At 36.0% G+C, this 21,868-nt stretch overlaps 1 protein-coding gene across 1 annotated transcript in view; it reads right to left on the bottom strand.

Moving 5' to 3' along the window:
- Positions 1-21,868, bottom strand: part of CTDP1 (CTD phosphatase subunit 1) — a 122,067-nt gene that overhangs the window by 86,288 nt on the left and 13,911 nt on the right. Inside the window, exons 2-8 of the mRNA XM_067290945.1 lie at positions 18,892-18,975; positions 15,594-15,687; positions 13,985-14,113; positions 12,508-12,658; positions 5,275-5,365; positions 3,967-4,133; positions 1,215-2,300 (exon numbers count right to left, since the gene is read on the bottom strand). Coding sequence (XP_067147046.1) covers positions 1,215-2,300; positions 3,967-4,133; positions 5,275-5,365; positions 12,508-12,658; positions 13,985-14,113; positions 15,594-15,687; positions 18,892-18,975 — 1,802 coding nt within the window. The remainder of the gene's footprint in view (positions 1-1,214; positions 2,301-3,966; positions 4,134-5,274; positions 5,366-12,507; positions 12,659-13,984; positions 14,114-15,593; positions 15,688-18,891; positions 18,976-21,868) is intronic.

Here is a 21,868-nt window from a genome sequence, read left to right on the forward strand (position 1 = left end):
TTTTGGCTAATATATATAAAAATAACTGATTAGCATAACAAAATAAACTGGTAAACTGACTGGTTTTAATTCAGAGAGTAGCATGAGTAGTCTTAACACTACTCAAAATTAAAGGAGTGGAAATAAGAAATTGCAACTATTTTCTTCTTTTAGTAACCAAATATATTTTTTTTACTACTGCTCCTTCAACAGGAACAAACTATTCTTCCTGGGCTATACAAGAATTGGAACAAATGAGATACTTTAGGTTACAGACTTGGAGGAACATATATGCATCTATATTACAGCCAGTAAAAACACTCCAATGTTTTATATTATAAGCCTTTGAAACAAAGCTGCTTTTCACATACTGAAGGCTTATAAGCACAGTGGTTAAGAAAAATACATTAGGTGGCCATTTCTTTGCTTACGAGATGCAGTTTTATTTTTTGATTTCATGTGTTTGGTAGTAGAAATATAGATTCCATACAACTTCGAAAGGCCAACAAGCAGAGAACCAAGGGCCAAGGCACACAAAATTTGTTAGAAGCTAGTGACAGCCTGCTGGCTCCTCCAGGATAGCTAGCCAAGAGTATGTTCTTATCCATTACAATGGCACATTCTTATCCGTTATAGCTATGTAAAAATAGGTAGCTCTGTGAAACACGTAACTACGAAAGAGAGTTCAGCTAAGCTCTCTTACATCTTCCATGACACAAACACACACAGATGCTATGCACACAGAGCAGTGACAGGCGATACCATCAAATTATAGCCTTCTAAAATAATTTGTTTGTATTCCATACAAAGTAAAACTGAAGTGTTACAGGCAAAATCTGTGAAACTGGGAAGGGATGCGTTACTACAGCTTTATAGCAAGACCAGTATAAACTTCTGTCTGTTACAAATGTTAAGGTTTTGATACAACCTATTTGGTAGTCAAACACTTAGTATCACCAGCTCTTTAACCACGAAGCGAGAGATGCTGGACTGCAGAGGTTTAGTGGGTCCTCCTTTTAACGATTAAAAAACACACTTGATCAAAAAGATGTAAAAAACCTTTAAATAATGTTTAACCCAACTTCTAATTTGTTTAAAGAACAATCTCCGTCTAATTTAAATTCTATCTCAGTTACATTAAGGCTTGTAGCTTACAAAAAAACACAGTTCAAGGCATGAATAAACTGTAACAGGGGAAAAAAAGTCGATGCAAGACTTAAGTCTCATATACCTACCTGTCCTTGCTGCAATAAGATGGGTTGCTTTGTCAGGATCATCAGCACTTAGTACTAGGTTCTTCACAATTTTAGCTCCAAGTGCTGTAGCATGATAGTGTTCCCGTGTTTTCTCAATGGGGAAGTTTGTTGGGTAAAGTCCACTAAATATTATGGTTACATCTGCCAACACCTTACTTTTCAGTTCTGGCACTATTTTTCTGATGTCTGGAATTTCCTCAATCTCCTTTTTCAGGTATTTATCATACTTTGTATAATAATCAGTGTGAACCCGAACAAGGATCTCTTCAAGGTATATTAAATGGTCATCATCATCTGTATCATCCTCCTCATCTTCTTCCTCCATACTCTGGTCTAAGGACTCACCCATTGTAATTCCAGATTGCTCACTATTCTGGGACTCTGTTTCAGCTTCCTTCTTGTCTGCACACCCGTTTCCTAAATCACAGAGGCTTTCCTGTTCACTTTCTTCTTGTGCTTCAAGATCAACAGTTTTGTCATGAATATTTCCGCTAGGTAGAGATTGTGTGTCCCCAGAATGGTTCACCTGACCATCCTTTTTCTCACTCACATCAGTGCAACTCCCTTGCTGTAAATTTTCATCCTGTAGAGGTTGTTTTGATTTTTTCCAGCTTCTCTTTTCCTCATTTTCACTATCTGATACAGAAGTGGATGACTTTCTGGCATCCACTCCACCATCACTTTCACTGTCACTAGACAGTTCAAAGTCCAACTCATTTGTTATCTTGTCTTGGATTTGCTGCTTCTCCAAGACTGTCCTATCATCTTGTTCTGAAGAAATCCGAGATTCCTTAGCACTTGTCAAATCGCTAGTGACTGCACTGTCTGTTTTGCAATCAGTGCTATCACTCAAGGAGTCCTTGGCATTAATTTTATCACTGGAATTCAAATCCCAGTCAGATGTTTCACTGCTTACAGAAGTACTACCATTTGTAGTGCAAGTGTCCTTTGTAGCTTTGAGACCATTGCTTTGTTCTTCTATACACATAACATTCTTTATTTCTTCAGCATCTTTTGCTGATGCCACTGTTGAATCCAGTGCCTCTGGTTTTGCTGAGTGGTTTACTAAAACACAAGAAAGTATGAAATAAAACACACTTTTATTTTAAAAGAACTGTTAGAAAAGCTAAGCTTTAATCAGAATTTCATTTTCTTTTCCAACAGATAAAAGGTTTAGATGCACAGTTAGACTCCACTATACTCAGTAATGATGACTGGCATTTTCAAAGTTGTTAAGAAGTTTTAGGTGTCTAACCGTTGCTAGAACTGGAAAGCCTAACGCACTTCTCAAACCTCTGTAAAGGAGCAGTGTAAGTAGACTTTTATCACATAGGCCATAAGTAATTATTTGTCAACATTACAGACATTAAAGGATTTATCTTGCAGCATGACTTTTAGGACCAAATCGCAGGGCAATCAAACTACTTTCCCAGAGGCCACAGAGAAAAAACAGGGCAAAAAAACCAGTAAACAAAGGTATTACTCCAGAAGGTCCCAATCCAGAGCATTAACTACAAGAACTTCCTTTCTTCCACTTTCATATATTTCCTATTTTGCATAACCAAAATTACTGTCTTCTAAGAATTGGAAAAATAAACACATTTTAGCAATAAAAAGATGCTGTTCAAGCTCCATCTGAGACGCTACTGAAATGCAAGAAAAGTATAATGGACTCAAAGGCAGAAAAGTAATTTTAAGCTATGTTTTCATCAGATGTCTGCAGATGAAGTGAGAGAGAATCAAAGAAACTGTCAACATCCAAACAGTTGAACTCAAACCTTCTTTGCCAGGAACACTGGATGGAATCACCATACTTTGGCCCTCTGCCTGTTCTGTGAGTAACAACAGCAAGTGTAGAGATCCCATGTTATGGTGGGCTGACTTGGTTTGAGTACACTGTTATTGTTACTATATCGGACATTTCTAGTTCAACAAGAAATAAGTGATATCATAGGTATTAAAAAAAAAAAAAAAAAGGCTAACCTGGGGAAAAAAAATCTGCAATTATTTCGTAGGTACTGCCTTTCAAACCCATTTTTCCCCAAATGAATACTAATATAGTGGCATATACCTCCTAAAATCCACTATTTATATTATCCTATTAAGGCTGCTGAACATAAGGTTCTCTTGTCAAATGCCAGAACAATACGTTCAGTAGACATTAAAATCTCTCACAAATTTTATTAGCATGATTTATGCACGGAGGTAAGCAGAGCTAAAAACCTTCATTTCCAGCAGTACATTAAGAACAGAATTTATTAACTATTGCTCCAACAGTAAGGCAGGGAAGAGGGTAGAATAGGAGAAAGAAGAGGAAGTTGGTTCCCATACCACCTACAAAGAATAAACTGCATTGTTTTACATTTGGAGGGGGTGGGGAGAAGCTTCTTCACATGTCCTCCTCGACAGATTCCAGAGCAATTTGGTATATTTTTACATCGGTTATCAAGCCATAACAGCAGAAATGCTCTTACCAGTATTCCACTTTTGCTGTTGTATCCCACCAAAAGGAGAGCTATTAATAAGACACAGTCCGGTCTTACTGAACTACCTGTGTCTGTGCTGCATGAGTCATTGTGCTGCATGAACATTTGCTAACAACCTACAATAGCCTAGGATCACTCAACTGAGCACAGCAGCAATACTAACAAAACCACCACAGTGACTTATGCCAAACACATCCACAGAAGTGGAGAGAGATGTAAAAGCAGTTTACAAATTAAATAATTACCTTTCTTCTTCATTTGGATTTCCCTTGATCCAGGAGGTGCATTAATATCTCCTATCCCCTGAAAGTATACGTATTTCTTCACAGTTATCAAATTGGGTGCAAACTTCCAAACATCCTCTCTGTCATCAATGATGCAAACCATGGAATCCCCACATGGGAAGAGATCTCTAAGAGAGTAGTTGATAAAATTAATCTAATTTTAGAAATGAATACTATATATAAACAGTTTCTGTTGATATTCTGGTGTATTGCGTGCATGTCAGCTGGACGCACAGCTTATACACGAATAACTAGAAAAAAAATCAGCAACGTTAAAGTTACAAAATTCAAAATACAATATTCAAACCAATAAAAGTTAATAAAAAAAAGAAACAGCTATTTTAAAGTCTCTTCTATCACAATGGTTAGAAGAAAGAACCCAACAAGCTTTAGCAAACACAGAATATGACAGTATTTCAGTCCAGTTTTCACACACAGTTTATGTTGACTTAAATGGCCCAGAAACAAGTATTTAATAGACAACATGCTATCCGTATACATAACTAGGAAAAAGAAACAGGAACAGTTTTTCGGGAGCAGACTCTTTCAAGCCAAGACAAATGAAGTAAAGAATAATATTTATATGCAGAAATATTTATATTTCTAGCAGGCAGAAGCACAGTACTCAAGATATACACATGCATACAAAAACATTAAGATAAGACAAGAAGCTTCTCATTTGCTATAGTCAAATGGGAGGCTTAATCATTTCTAATCTAGCTTTATGAAATAATAAATACATCTGTCTAAGAAATTCTTGGCTTTATCCTCTGAAAAGATCAGAACCTGAATTTAGACTAGAATATGAATTCAAGGCTCTAGATGACCTAATTTCAAGAAACACTGCGGAACAGAAGCTGCTAGATGTATAGCACATTTGAAAGCCAGAATATTAGATACTCAATTATGAAAACCTCAGACTGAGAATTTTGGTTTAATTAAAAACACACACACACACACACGCACATAACGCAACATAAAAATAAGCTATAAGGTGGAAATATGATTAAGTTAAGAATAAAAACTATAAACTGAAAACAAAATGCCATTGCTTCAAGACCTCACTGTTTCAGTATCACAGAATACATTAAGTAGGTGAGTTGCTATACTGCCTGACTTAGTTTTAGTGAAACAATGTTGATATTTGAGAGGCAGATAAGGGAGGACTATGAACATCTTAAAAATAGAGGGAGTCGTTTTTATTTTATTGACAGTACTCTACCTCTTTGTTCTTTTGTTTCGTTTAAGGCATAAGACCCATATACATACCTAAGATTCCCAGTTTTAGAAAACGGATCAATACATTCATCCCTTGACAATATCCGATGGGAAAAAAGCTTCTTTTCAGGATCCAAAAATCCTTTTGAAAGAAGAGAGTACAAAGTTAATGCTCAAGACATTTGCTCCTTGCTCATGTTGCATATAATTCAGCTATTTTAAACTGTGCAATAATAGTTTTAGCAAACAGACAACTTTAAAATAAAGATATTATATGCGGTAAAGGGTAAGCCCAGTGGATCAAGTATTTTTAACTAATTCAATGGGATTAATATTAAAAAAAAAAAATCCCATTTTCTTTCAATATAGCACCAATTTTGAAGTTAATAAATTTGTGACATCCAGATAAATTAGGCCAAAGGAAAGAGATACAGCAGGTGACAGATATACATGATTTTTGCGACTTACATTTATATCCCTACAGATGGTACTTTAAAGCTAAATGCTCTCCTTAGCTCATTATGCCTAGGGACTGCAGGAAGTCTCACAAGAGTTGGCAATGTGCTGCAATACTGAAGCACAATGGGCAAGTTAAGGGACAGATTCAGCCAGAGCTCTTGCATTTGTAGGTTTTAAGTTGCACCGCTAACACTACTTTAATGCGTTTATATAGTAGCAGTAATTTGTCTGACTGCATTCTTTAAAAAGAAACAGGAGAAGCTGAGCTAGCTGATCTTAAAGCAAGATAAAATGCCATTATTTGGGAAAACGGTGACTCAGGGTGTACAAGCATACATGCACATGCTTCTGAAGCTAGTCTCCAATAAAGAAGTTTAACATCTTCAGCTACATAACTGCTTAGAAAGAAAGTGGCATCTTACATGCTAAGTTTTTATCTTTTTACTGAATTTGCTTTGAAGTTCACATCAACTTCTCACTATTCTTATGAACAACATAATGCAGTCAATACTTATTTGGGAACACTTTTTTTTTTTTTTCCTCAAGGTGGCCATATTATAGCCAGAACAAGAGTTCAAAATGACTGCTCTAAGGACCCACTTTCATTTTCTTTCAAGGAGCTTTTGGATTTTTATAGAATGCTTGTTCAACTCTTTCTAGAAGTCCAGCTCCCACTGGTATGTTAAGTTGGGTCTTCAAAAAACTGAAAAGTTGATCCTACATGTATTAATATTCACGTATAATTGGAATAACTTAAAACCCATAAAAGCAAGAAAATTCCGAGTTAAGGACAGAGGTTCAACCTTAACTCACCCGACTATGCTTAAGAATTGCTGCAAACTCGTAGAATCATCCCCTGTAGTGAGACCCTTGCAGTACCTAGGCATAATGAATTGAGAAAATTAGCTACAAAGATTCATTGCCATACACACAGATATTTTGACAAACTACGTAAACTATCGTACAAGCTGCTGTTCTCGCCAACAAAATTCTCTACTACAATTCATCTGAATCCATAGAGACTTTCTACACTAAATTGGACAGAAGTGTATGGATTACAACAACGAGGCATTAAATCACAGTGTTGTCTAGGTAAATCTGTAAGGAAAAGGGAATTAAAGAAAGCCCAAACACAGAAGCCCTGTTAGGAAGTAGAGATGAGGCAGTGTTCTAAAGCTATTCAATAAGGTTTTGGTAAAGACTGACAAATTTTAGTATTTTCCCCCACTCTGGTAATTCACTGAAATTACAATACTGAGGATACAGTTCACCAGAGATGTACCCACAAAGGTAAAAGCCTGGTTTGAAAGAGCTGAGTCTTTCAGAACTTGAGTGGCAATATGCAAAACAGTGCTGATCTTTAAAAGAAGCTCTTTATACGTCTTGGACTGTTTGCTTTTCAGGAATATTGCCTAAGGAATAGAATCAATACAACGAACACAATCCAGATGTTTTCGCATTTCAGAGAAATGGTGGATAACGCTTTATTCATGATACACAATTAGTTCTCTTCAATAGTATGTTAATATCTGCTTTAATTCTTTGAAAAGGACTGTACATTGGCTTTTCACTAATCTGTGCAGTGATAACACTCCATGCAAGAACAAACAAGACACCTAGTGGCTAGATCACATACTGTCAGTAAAAGCAGCCACTTTTATTTGCAGTCATACACCAAACACTTGTAATCTGAAGCAAGCAGATGCAGATACGTCCTCCAAGATAAACCTAAGTAGCAATTAAGATTTAACTTTCTTATTAAAAAGCTCATCACTATTTTGTTTTCAGTAACAAAAAGAACTGAAAGCCCTCTTTATGAAAAAGCTCTACTGCCCTGAAAATAAAAATCTTTTCACAGCCTACATATTGAAAGATTTAGAATCTGATCATAATATACTGTTTAGGTATAAAAGCTTTCATGAAGCTATAGGTTTAAAAGAAAAATACCTTCCAATGAAAATATTGGTGGCTTTTTCTATAAAAACAAACGAACAAAAGCCCCCCCCACACAACACAGACTAAAAGTGTCTACTTAGCTGATGTCACTTTTTTGTGGGAGTATTTTGCTGCAAGTTTCTATGACTTGGGAAAAATGAAAAGGTGTATCTATAAATTCATCAAGTATACAGAAATAGTGAAAATGTTCAGTGTTTTGCTGAGATGTACTCCTAACCCTGGTTTATTTATTCTTATGCATTCCCCCCTGCCAACAACACATCCTGAAAAATGATTACAGTCACAGTCTGCTGTGAGAGCACTGATTGTGAATTTTTTTTCTTAACATAACTTTTCATTGGAGAAGTATCAATCTGTGGAAGCCATTCCTGCGGAAGGGTGCTGATGAATTTCTCATTATGTAAACATGTTAAAAACAAACAAACAAAAAACTTTAAAGCCTTTTGTAGAAGTCGAACGAACAGTTAAAGACAAAGACTTGCTGTATCAACTTAAGACTACACTTCAATTTATTCTCACAAACTAGACACAAATGTGTTAAATGTGTTTTTAATTAGTTTCAGGTCTCTTCTTAAAAACAAACCCAAGACAACCTATTATCCTTCAAACACCATATTACCAGGGACTCTAATGTAGACTTACCTAGCAAAGACTGTTCCTCCCCACAACCCCCAAGCAAGCACACCTATGCTTTTAAAAGCCCAAGTCTCTTCAGTAAACTTACATTAAACGTGTTATACAAGCTATCGAGTTAGCATCACAGCTGGGGGATAGGGGAGGTAAGACTAAAATATGCTATTTGAGCATGTGTCCGTCTTATCCACTCAAATCTAAGTGTTATATTAGTTAATATTTTATTCTGCATTGCCAAGGGCCACAGACATGCACATACTCACATACTACATCACTATTGCAGAGTGTTGAAAGAGCAAAAGGGCAATACAGAAGACAAATCACAGTAATTTATCTCGGCTACTTCAGCCAATACTGGATAGTCATAAAGAGAAGAGAGTTCAGTACCTTATTGAATATCTAAAGCTTGTTTGTTCGTAAGTTTTTTAATGGCCCCTATTTTACAATGTATGAATGCAGTAGATAAGATAATAATTTCCAGTACCCAGAATCTTTTAAAACCTCAGTGATTGTATCAACAAACTTTCAGGTAGACTTACCATGTGATTACAAATAAGAGAACAGTATTCATATCAACATAACTGTGTAAAAATGAATACACAGATGTTACATAAGCCACACTACAAAGCCAGAAGGGTTATATAGTATCTGTTGTACCCGTATAATCTTGCAAGTGATACTACATCCTTCATCAGGCTGTACAAATGTATAGCTTTCTGGTGCCATCTTGCTACTTTTAAACTGAGTTTGCATACCTCTTGGATTAAACGGATGCCAACATAGAAGGATTTAAACCCCTGGTTGGTTTTGTAGTAACAACTTCTACCTTACAAAGTTCAGGACAGTACACACTCCACCTTACCCTGAGCAAGACTATGTACTAAAGACAGTACATTCATATGAAATTTTGTCTGTATCTGCTCATATAGTCATTAATTTTTTTATAGGGACTTGCAGCACTATTTGACTTTCAAATATTCTGGCATGCTGTTAACAGTCTTTGAGAGAAAGTCGGTGCATTCCAATATTGCTAATGTGGCGCACAAGAACATTTTTGTTTTGCAGCACCTTAGACATGGTCTTTACACATACAGTCTTACAAAATTGTTACTTGGTTTTATATAAAGTCTCTTAGAAAAGCAAGCTTGTAAATAACACAAGTTAGCAAAAAGCAAGGCTTTTTCATAACATTCATAAAGTAACTCATATTTGGGAAGTCTCAACCTTTAAGACAGGTTGAACTAAACAGCAATATCTAGCAGAAGTGATGTAACAGTAGCATCCAATATGAAGCTGAAGGAGTCTGTTTAAAAATAAGTCTAAAATTGAGTTTCTGAAAAGTCATCTTCAGTTCTGTTATTTCAGGTCCTACTTTAGGATGTGGAGAAAGCTGTTGACCCAGTCTTTCAATAGCATCCAAGATATTCAGACACTGGTGACTATATACACACATTCTATCAATTATTTATTGAAATACATGCTGTAATATAGTTGCTTTAACAAATCATATATGCGAATGCTCTTGATTTAATCGTACTTTCTGAACTCCAACATAAATCTCAAGAGCGATTTCACATTGCATTATTGTTGACTAATGACTCTGAACCCCAAATTCATGGTGGCATTAGCTTTTACAACCATCATTTAAGCTGGGTTCAGCGTTAAAAATATCTAACTACTCTAATGCAGGGGGAGGGGGAAAGAGAAGGGGAGATGTTTAAAATAGCACTTGGTCAAAATTATCATGTAGAAGAAAAACACTATAGGAAACTCCAGACTGGCAAATCCAAAACTAATCTTCAAAGATTAGAGATACAAGATATCACTTCATAAATTTGTCAAATTAAGAAAGGACTTAAGCGGACATAAATGATATTTACAAATATCAGCTAACCCAACTTAACAGCTCACAAGAGTCAGTTTGGAATGGGAGCAAAGGACTGACAAGATGTCATTTTTTTTCTAAATGTGATAAAAGCATTCCAGGACGTGGAAGCAGCAGCTCACAGAAAGTCTAAAGAGAAATATAGGATGTATATAGAGAACCTGAGGAAACAAGTAGAGACTTAAGAAAAATATTCCTGGCATTTTAATCCAAATCCTTCCTTTATGTAACACAGGGATAATGGTAAAATATTTGATTGACAACTATAAGAAATCATTTAACCAATACTGCCATCAAGTGTTCTGAATATGTATTTACTATGTATTTCCCTATTACTGCAACTTGGTTATCCTTAGGTCCACGTATCAACTCTTTCCATACTAACATATTTCAGCAGAAACTAATACTAACCATTGTACAAGTCATCAACCTTTGGCTTGAACACTTGATGAGGTTAGACAGCTTCAGGCCAAAGTCCAGAAGTCTAGAGGTGTCAGGAAGTGACAATACTTTAATTTGCTCATTTGGTGACTCCTTCCTCTGTGGAATTCACAGGCAACAGAGAGAGAACCTCAAGTATGATGCCCACAGAGAGGCTTCCCACATAATGAGCAGTAGTCTGTGCCAGCATGGGGGCTGCAGGTAACCCAAAATTTATTTCGGAGATTAAAATGAGCTAACATAGGACCAAATCACACACTTGAAGAGGAGCAGTCATTAGGCAAGCACTCACATACTACCAGTTAACTCCCTCTGCAGCTTGTCCTCCTCCCTGGCTCTGAAAGGCATTCGGTAAACATCTTCTGACCTTAGGCCACATGTTGATTTTGGCACAGATCTATGTCAGAAAGACTGGCCACACACTTTATTGTTGTCAGGTACTTAAACCTAGTGTCTAAGAAAACCAAGTCCCCTGTTGCTACATAAGAGCCACACTCCACTTAAAGGAGGACAATAGAGTTCAAGTGTTATGCATTAGCAGTACATAATACATAATCCAATAGCGAGACTGACAAAGCTTTACAAGGAGCTCCTTCGAACAGCTCAGCCCGAGTAATACCGAGTAATGTAGACAAAGAAGAGAAGGGGTTTCACTGTCATCCACCCGGATGGACAGAACAGGACATACCTCTCCTCAACTTTCTCTCAAGAAGGAGAATTCAGCTGGAGACCACAAATAGGTATCTCTTTCCCATTACAGAAATATGTTTTTCATTATAAGCATCTTCTGTGGCTTATTTAACATGTATAAAGAACTCTCTAGTTAGATAATTCTTTACTAAGAACTATTCCAGAACTGAACTAGAATAGGTAGTTCTCTAACTATTTTGGAGTCTTCCTCTCTTGCCAAGAAGTGTTTCTTTATCATCAGGATAGCATTGCTCAAGTCACTCATCACAACGTGACACAAAAAGCCTATGTGAAAGACCACCAAGAAAAAAAAAAACGAGGAAAGCATGGAACAGCAGCAAGGACAGTTCAACATGACAGGTCACAACCTGAAACACTGTTACCCAGATTATCTTAAACTGACAGACTACTATTAAAAAGGAAAAACATGAAGTGAAATTGCTATTCTGTAAAGGAAGTCTCAAGATGGGGTGAAAGCCAATTTTACAGTTTAGAAACATGGTCACATGCCTAACATTAATTTGACCCATATGCTTGCATAACAGGGTAGCTCTTTTATGCTTGTTGGAAGGAAAAAGAAAAGTCAGTGACCCACACCATAGACTACTATTGCAATAAGCTTCAGAATTTAAATGCAACTGTTCAGTTACAAAGAGAAAGTATTAATGTTTCTGAGAAGAATACATGAAGATATTGTTAGATCTGTACTGTTTCTTCTAATAAGGGCGTCTCAGCTCCATGACAAACAAACAGAATTCCTGTAAATTGACTTATAGCAGCCAAACCTCCTTCACTGAAGGGAAACAGCAGATTTTTTTTTTTTCCCTCCACAGGAGATCATTTCATGTTGCAGATTTTTATGGAGCTGCTGCTTTAGATTTCTAAGACAAGTGACCCTGTGGATCATTTTCAGAGACTGTCAAAACCACTTCTTTCTTAATTCAGTAGGAAGGCACTAGTTACTGTCATGCCAGAATCTAATTCTTCATGTATTATGGAAGAAAAAAAGAAAAAAAATTGTGTCTAAAATTAGAGGTCATTTAGGCACTGGCTTCTAAATGAGCCAAGAATTCTGCTTACAAGACTATATAAGAGTTCTGGGCAGGAGGAGGGGGGAAAGAAAGAGAAGAAATATTTGAAGACAATCACAGAAAGAAAAACTTATATTATGATGAAGGTAGGTTACTTAAATACCATTGAATATGTCATGTGCTACTCACCTGCAATTGTATGTGCGTAGAGTCTGCTGCCAAAGGTAAAAACATGTAATTCATACAGCTTGGCAATTTTTTCCAGGAATTCCTTGCAATGAGGACGCAAACGAGTGTGCAGCATAGGTTCACCTCGACCTAACTGGAAATGAAATATTCCCTAGAAGAAAAAACGTATTTCATATATTAACAAAACAAAAAAGCCACCATTCCAGAAGCACCCCCTTACATCTTTTCCATTACTTTCATTTAGTGTGACTGGGCTGAGTTAAGTTTCAACCAAAAAGATTATCTGAGTGACTAAAATCCAAAGCACAATTTTACTCTGTGCAAGACAGTCAGATACTAAATTTTGCAAATGCAGGACGGTGCACTGTTGAAACGTTAATGAAAACGCTTTTGTTCATAGCTTGACTTGCACCAAATCAGTCTCACAAAAACAACTTGAGAAATGTCTCAAAGTTCAGGATCTCACTCTACTCACTGCCACTCAGTGACTTTCACTCAGATTTGTTTTGCTACATTTTAAGCTCAAAGAAAGACTTTTTGTTGGATTAAAAAAAAAAAAAATTCCTATGTCTATGAATACATACAATCAGACAGCAAACCAGGAAGGAACTTTGAGAGTTTAACTAAGACTTTTTCTGCAAAAGCTTTTCTAAATATTTTTTTTCTTAAAAAACATGCATTATGCAGATGAAAGGCACAGCCTTCCAAATATACAAGGTTTTTTAATCTTTAAACTGAATATTCACTGTTCCCTTTCCTATCAATTACAAAGTACATTTATAAGTTGTTTTTGCTAGCAGGTAGGAACACATGCTGAAAGATGAAGAACTAGGCAGCTGCAGTTTGCATGACGCTGAACTGGAGTTTGAGTTTGCATCCTCCTGTACCCGACCATGTAGACAAGTCCTAACGTGCTGTTTGTTTCAAAGTTTCCAAATTGGAAATACTACAAACCAATAGTCCCTATGAGTTCAAAAATAAGTATTTCATGGAGAAATTAAACACCATTGCCCAAAAATGAAGAAGAAATTGAAGAAAAAAATCACTACACATCTTTATGGAAGAATGACAGACCTAGAAAAAAAACACAGGGTTACCCTAAAGAGGATGTCTGACAGTAATTCACTATATCCATCTGGGACTCCGAGGTAAAAAGCCTCACTACTGGCTATTCAGTTTATGAATCTTAGAGTAAAGAAAGCAGAGACTGAAAAATAGCTGCTTGAAATTTCTTGCTTATGGTGACTGGAATGGAAAGTGCAGAAAAGCATAAAAGGAGGAAAGAAAGTGGTAAATTAAATTGTAGAGATAAAAAAGGAATATATTTCAGATGACATTTTTCTCATTTTCTTTAATTCTCCAACTTATAATTTTATCTAACTACCAAATGTTTTCTTAAAGAACCATCACTTAAATAAAGATGCTCAGAAATACTCTTGTCATTACTCTGTCTTGAAAGTTAACTGTAAATATTTACCTTATTAGACATTTGTTGGCAGTGCTGTTCTGTAGTATGGATCAACGTCTGGTCCAAATCTACCATGAGCACCAGTTTTCGATTTCTGTGTAGTCGCTGTTGATCTTCCCTTCCTAGCTGTTCAGCTTGCTATAACAAAAGATTCACATACTAAGCTTAGCTTAGAAGAAATAAAACTGGATTTATTGACTTCTGTGTATTGTTAACTCAAGAAGATATCCTGCTATGAAGTAACTGCATGAGAAATAACACTTGAACATAACTGTAGAAATGGTAGCTTTGTCAGCCATTTTTCAGTATTCCAAGAGTCTTCTATAAGACCCGTGAGACACTAGTAACTTAAAATTGATAAACTCAGTACAATAACTTCCTAAATACAATAAATAATCAAGTAATTTAAGGCCAATATTCTTGAGAGGAACTAGCAGTAGCTTCAGGGTACACAAAACTAGAGAAGTTAATCAGTAGTTCTGAAAAAATTACTGAATTTACTAGACAAAGTTATGATATCAATTAAATACAATTGACAACTCTAGGTTGAGTATTAAATTGAAGCTACTGATGACAGAAATAATTATGACTGTCAACAGAAGTTTAAAGAACATGTCTTTATATATTCCTCACACTATAAATAGTCATATTTCACAGTTCTATCCAAGCACTGATATTAAAAACCTTATATTCCAGTAACTTTGAGTTAAAATTTTCTCCTCTCATGCATATTAACAAACTTTCAAGGTACTGCATTAAACTTCATGTTCACTTTAGGCACTTCCAACAACATGCTGCAGTGTTAGCCACCAGTCAGTGAAACTTAAAAGCAAAGTTAAAGTGGAACTTTATAAAGAACTGAGGGTGAAGTGCAAACTGCTCTTTGAAACACTCCCCAGCAAGGGGGACTACTTTGAGCTGCTAACATTTCTTCCTGTCAGTGTGGAGATGGAAATGTCTTCTTCCTCTTTGAAGAGGAAGAAAAACAAGGAAAAAAAAAGGGGGGAGGGGACACATTTTGGAAAGCATCAGTAAGAAATAAATGGGATGTTTATAGCTAAAATAAACATGCTTTTTCCTCCAAAGAAACTGAGGGAGGAACAAGAAACAAGTATATTTTGATAACTCAGCAGACCAGAATCTTTGAAAATACTAAAGGAATTTAAAACAGAGGTAAGCTGCAAACAAACTAGCTTTACTAAATCTAGAAAAAGCAATTTCAAGGTTCCTAACTAAACAAGGTAAAGCTACCTTTCAAAGACTTTGCTAACTTTGAGCACATTTCAGCTGGTAGAAATTGAACTTTCCCAAACTTCCTATTCTTGGACACGAAACAACCCCCCAATGATATTAAAGTAACAAGCTTCCAGGCTGCTGTCACAGAAGTGCCATCTTTTCAGTGCAAAGCCTTAAAAAGCACTACAAACCTGGACACAATCAGTTTGCACACAAGAACAGTAGGCTACTGATGTTCAACATGTTCCCCCCTGCCCCCAACTGATTTTTTCCTCAAAAGGAGGCCAAATGTTCTGTTTTACACATACACAACGTTGAGCAAACTCCTACAATTCAGAGCTAAAGTGAAAGGTACAAATAAAGAAAGCATGACAGTACTTACCTCGGAGCTAACTTTCAGTTCTGGGACACTGTGAACCATGGACACAGTTGCTGTGGATAATGGCACATTCTGTTTTCCATTCTTGCTTCGTAACCTAACCATGCGGGGAAAAGAGGCATCAAAAGAGAGAGTAACACTTTAGTCAATGAAAATTTGAACACACTAAATATCAAACCAGTCACTACCAGACACCATAAAGAGATATATTTTGGTTCAGTTTAATATGCTCTTTCAAAGTCTTTTTAATGCAAGTTATTGAACAAAAGGGATGAAGCAATTAAAGAAGTTCACCATAAAAATAAGGCAAAAAAGTTACTATAATTAGTTACATTTCCAAAGAATCATTTCATGAAAAATTATACTAAGATGAAACAAATATCTATGTATTTATTGGCATTAGAACACTGGGATTAAATTGTGGTTTTGTATCCATTAGGAAACAATTGTAAATTAAATGTAGTTACCAAACCATTCCAATTAAAAAAAATTTTTTTGGGGGGGGTAATCACTCAACATGCAATTAACTACTCTTCTCCAAGTCAGCCTATAGAATAATTTTTAAGCAACTGATAGGCAAAATTGCTCTTTACTGGTTGCAGGGCAACTTGCATGTGACTGCTGCTTTAAGAAAAACATCAAAAAATCCCCACACATGCATTTCCCTGTGGCACAGAGAGAATGGTTCGCTACACGTGTGCTCGTGTGTGTGTGTATACATATATAGATATAGATATGTATGTATGTGTAGAGTATGAAATTCTTTGAAACCTGACCAAGTAACACCACACAGCTTCACAGTATTACTAGCTTTCAGCTTACACAAATCAATTAGTTGTGAATTCTGATATCTATGCTTAAATCCATTATTTCTGGTTCACCAGAAATAAGCTTACGATTAAAAATATAGCAGAATAAGCTTTGTCCCATGTGACTAGTGCCTCTTTTAATTCTCCCAAGTACCTGTGCTATGAAAGACAAAATTTGGTACCACAATTACAGCCAGAGTTAAACTTCACACAGTTTTCACATTATCAAAACACAGTGCCAAGCAGTTTACTAGTGAGTTCCTAAGCAGGGGGGAGGGGGGGAATATTCAGGTACTTTGGGGCCTTTAGGCAGTGACAAAGACACAAACACAGACTGAGACACACTTTTACTGTAGTCTAACGTTTGGAAGCACTACAGACATCCAGAAACAGACAGATATTTCATTTGGCCTGTTTGTCCGAAGATAACATGGACATTTTAAGTCTCTTATATGCTTTGTTTCAGAGTCCAGAACACCTCTTATATGTAACACTGAATGGCATTTTCAATGAGCATTTAAAACAAATTAACTGGTTTTTAGGCCATTTGTTGAACAATCGTAAGAACTGAGTAATGAAAAGGATGCAATGTTGCCTAACACCTAGCAAGGGCTGGCAGTAAATTGGCCGCGCTTCCTTTTCTTAAAGCAAGAAAAGCACTGATGCTTTTGAATTACCTTCTGCTGCAGGCTGAGCAGACCTAACACACTACTCCAGACATATGAGCCATTTCATATAAAAGGAACTGAAGTTCTCCAAAGTGGAGCAGTACTTAACTAATAGAGAAAACAGAATTTACTGTGTAATCTGAATTAATCTAGACTTAAGAAATAATTGTTTAATAGGAGTACAGCAATGTTTAGGTACAACTGTATTCAAACCTCAGATCAAGTATTCATCTAGGACTGGCAAAATCCAACTCTTCATTAACCTAACTTTTTATTCGGGTTGTTGTTTTTCCAAATAATACTTGTCTATAAAATACTAACATTCAGCCTTTCATTAGAAGTTAAACCCCACCATTAACTGGGCTACATATTGCATAAAAAATTTAATATTCAGCCTACTTATACTGGTTTATAAGGTACATAAAGTTATTCCTAATAATAGGAGCAGGAGTTAAAACGAAACCAAAGTATTTCCTTTCAAATGAAATTACCGCGCATCATTTATTTCTAAAATCCAGGCTACTAAACAGTCCATTTTGGAAAACAGCTGCTGAACTAAATTTGATATGTATAAGAAACAGTCTTTTTAACAACTCCATTAGTGATGACACAGAGCAGAGAAGAAAAAAAAAAAAAATCACCTTTCAAATTTGTTTTGTTTGGCCTAAGACTTAAATTCCTTTAGTTCCGTTCCTTCTCACAAGAAAATTGAAAACAATTCTGAAGCTTTAAATTGAAATCACTGGAGAGAAACTAGCTCCCAAATTACTATTTAAATGCACATTCAGACACAGTATAAAAAGGCAGGGTCACATGAATAAGGCTGATATAACATTTACCTCATAGCTATTTACACCTGCAAGGATAAAGTTTTCAGGTTTATTAAATCACTCTTGACGCTTTCCAACTCTCAGCCTCAGTTACGGGCACATAAAAATCAAAGCAGGATACACTGATGAGAATTTATGTCTGTATAAATGATCTTTACTTTTTCTGCCTAAGGTAGTAAGCTACCCTACATTTATCTTCACAGAAAGAGCTTGCAGTTGCTGAATTATAGCTCACATTACAAATTTACACCTTCAACATCCACATGGCCCTGTATTCACCCATACACCTTGTTATTAAGTTAATAGTTATTAGCAAATATAGTTCTGTAATATTTAAAAGCAAATATAGTTCTAAACAATGCATCTGTGACAACAGCAACATATAAGGAGAAAGAGCCTATATTTGAAAAATATTTCATGGTGGCAAAATAAGCATCATTGCGAATGATGGATTGTGCTCCATGTTTAACATGCTTTAGTAAATTGGCCACCTGGCAGCAATGGCACAGATCCTGCCAATTCCCTCTTCATGTATTGGCTTTATCCTCAAGCAACACCAATTCCTGCCTACAAGCATCAACTTTTCAGTTGCAAAATACACTTCATTAAATTATTACACCATTAATAATGTGGTCAGAAATGAATATGCAAACCACTCAACTTTAAGCAACAATTTAGCTAATCTCTAGATATTTTTTTCTTTTTTTATGAGAATGAAAGAGCAGTTAAATGATGAAAGTTAACTTCTAGAGGAAACTCTCTCAACACCCTTACAGAAACTAGCACAGGGAGACTAACTACTTATGCTAGATAGTATGAATACTGTCCTCCCTTCCTACCAGTATCTGCAACTTCACAGTAACTCTTATAGGAAAGATCCACAATGATTACTAAGGCTCAGAAGGGAGAAGAGAAGGAAGAGAATGAGAGAAGGAGAGCTTGAATTGCTAATCATGAATTAGTGCAAAATGGAAAAAAAACTGAGAATACTTACTGAGTCAAGTCCTGGCCACATTCTGCACACAATCCTTTCATAACAACAGGATGGCTACATCCTTCCAGTCTTACCAAGACTCCCCTGAAAAAACACATATGTTGTAGTTATTGCATGTTCATTTCAGATACCTAGGTCAATGACTGCAAACAGAGTTGACAGAATAATTTCTGGTTATGATTTGAGTGCTCTGAACCAGATGCCCAAGATGTATGCTTTTGCACCAAAAAAATGTAAAAAAGGAAGTATTTGATTTGAACTATTTAACACTTAAACATCACCAGAATATGTAATAAGGTCAGTTTCTAACCTTAGTTTGCAAAGAACTTCAGTGTATTAACAAAAGGAGCAGTCTTTGTCCAGACACAACAGATTACATTGAATTAGATACAACCCTCCATTAACATGCTACTGAGCTACGGAGTAATGAAAATTAAGCGCGAAAAGTATTGAGTGCTTGAGTGATTTCATCTTGGTTTATTATTTTCTTGTTTCCACAGCAGGAACATATACTACTTCAATTTTCTCAAAAAGTTATTTTAATTTTTGACAGATGCTTAAGCCTCAGATTGCCATATTTTAAAATAAAGATGTGCAAAAGGATATTTTATTCTTTTTACAAACAACAGCTAAAACCAACCAGAAATTTAGAGTCTGAAACGCAGAAGTGTGACAGTTACTATTCCAAACTGCTCAGAAGATGTGAAGTCTACTTTTCAGATGACTGATCCAGCTAAAGTACTCCTTTGTTCAAATTCAGTTCTCAAAATTCATGGTCTTGAAAATACCATTGCTTCTTTTAATTACTTCAACAGTCATTACATGAGACACCTTGCATTTTTTTCAATACAACTGAATGAGTTAATCCCAACAGACTATGCCATTTTTTTTTAAGCTCTAATAGGTAGATATAGTTCAGCTACTAAAAAACCTCCCCAGCTCTATGACCATGGGCTGCAGCACCTCTCTAATATTTTAGAAATATAAAAAAGTCAAAAAAAAAAAAGCTAAAAAATTACAGCTAAAAAATAGCCAAAATAAATCCAAGTTCTTTCGTAAGTTGTTTGTAGCTTTGATTGAAGGCTGGTTGAAGCATTAATTGGCTTCAGATCTCCATCACAACAAGCAGATAACACCAACAGAAACAAACTGTTTTCCATGCTCAAATCTCTCATTTGTATTTTAGACTATTATGCATTTGGGAATTCCAAGAAATCCACTTTCAAACAACACACATAACTGCTTATTTCCAGCATGTCACATGCTTCTCATTAACTGGAAGACAGATGCCTGTACCAGCAAATTTGCAGTTGATGCACATGCTGGGTTTTTTCTCCTTCTCTTTGAAGAAAAGAATTAGATTCAGGTCAAATGTATTTAAAGAAAAATCTTAGTAAGTCATCATACTACTAGTACTCTCATTTACAACAGTGCAGACCTATTCCCTTCTCACTGGCACTCATCCTTTGCCTAGTAATTACACCTACTCTTCCTGTGTAATCATTTCAGATCTCGTTTAATACAACATATATTTGTATTTCATAGAATATAAATAATAAGCAGTCAATCAGGCTGCACAAGAATAGCACAAGAGATACGCTGCTCTCGTGGCCCTTCTTCTCAGTCCTTTATGCTATTAAATGCTTATTTAGTTCTTACTTTTGATGCTTTTCAACACTTAATTAGTTCTCATCTCCATGTTTGCACTACTTCTTCATTTTTCCCCTCTCTGTTACAATATGTCTGTTTTGCTTTTCTCTACCTTGGTCCATCTCTAAATTCTTTCCTTATTGCATGGCTATCAGCTCATGCTCAAGGGCATGTCAGAATTGCTATGTTTAATCTCTGTTCAGTGTATAAGAAACCTGGAATTATACAGACACCTGAAAGACTGAAAAGCTAATACAAGCTATAAAAATGTGTGTAAGAGTTTGTAATGACTAAGCATCCTCACTTATCCCAAATTAATCAGTTTTCAATAGCTCAGGAAAAAAAAAGCCTTTTCATGCATTCTTCAAAAGCCGGAACATCACATGCGTTCTCTCCCTTGCATCTAAACTAACAATGCAACATGCCAAGCATGCTACAGGAGGGGCCGGCATACTCCTGAGCTGAGCTAAGATTTAAATTTGAACATGCACCAGTTTCCATTCATGTGTAGGTACACATGTTCTTGTCCGTTGATCTAAACAGAGCAGAGGTTCTTGTAATAAAATTACAGTTCTAAATTAAAGAATTCATTGATACTGTTTCTGAACAGCACCTGTGTAAGTTGTCATATACTAAACAGCAGCACTACATATCTGTTTCGCCTGTGTGCATTTAAATATGATCAGAACATCTAATTTTCTAATGCTTGCTAGAATTAAAAAGTACATGACACAAAACCCTCTGTCATACCGTTCTCCACTCCAATGTTTAAACCAAAGGACAGAGGAAAAAAATCTAGAGTGCTCACAAGTTCTCCTGTACTTTACAACCAAGATGGTCAAGCCCTGACAGCTTCTTAATCAGGTTTCTGCTGGGGGAAAAACCCAAACTATAACAACGCAGAAAGAGGGCCTGAATTCTGCTAAGGTTTACACATTCTTAAATATCTTAACCCACTTACATTTTAGCAAGTATGTTTTAAATGTATACTAAAAAGCAGATTTACTAAAATTGAATACACTGCGTAAGAATAAGCATGAAAATCAAGTAAAATGGCTTTTAGGAATTTGAGAACTGGAAATATTCCTTTTAATTGTTGAGGTGAGGGATTTTCAAAATATAACGGCCAAAATCCAAGACTGTTATCAGACAAGAATGCTCTGAACTGTGCCTGTCTGTTTTTACATGGCTACATAAACCAAATAGGGGTTCAGGTTTCTGCATGCTCTCTTTCATGGCTCACAAGTGAAACCTGCATAAAGAAGAGAGCCACTCCCTACTCCATTTCTGGAGAGAAAAAATAGACCTCCTCAAAATCTGAGGAATT

Source organism: Apteryx mantelli, chromosome 2 (assembly GCF_036417845.1).
Source record: "Apteryx mantelli isolate bAptMan1 chromosome 2, bAptMan1.hap1, whole genome shotgun sequence".
Taxonomy (NCBI): Eukaryota; Metazoa; Chordata; class Aves; order Apterygiformes; family Apterygidae; genus Apteryx; species Apteryx mantelli.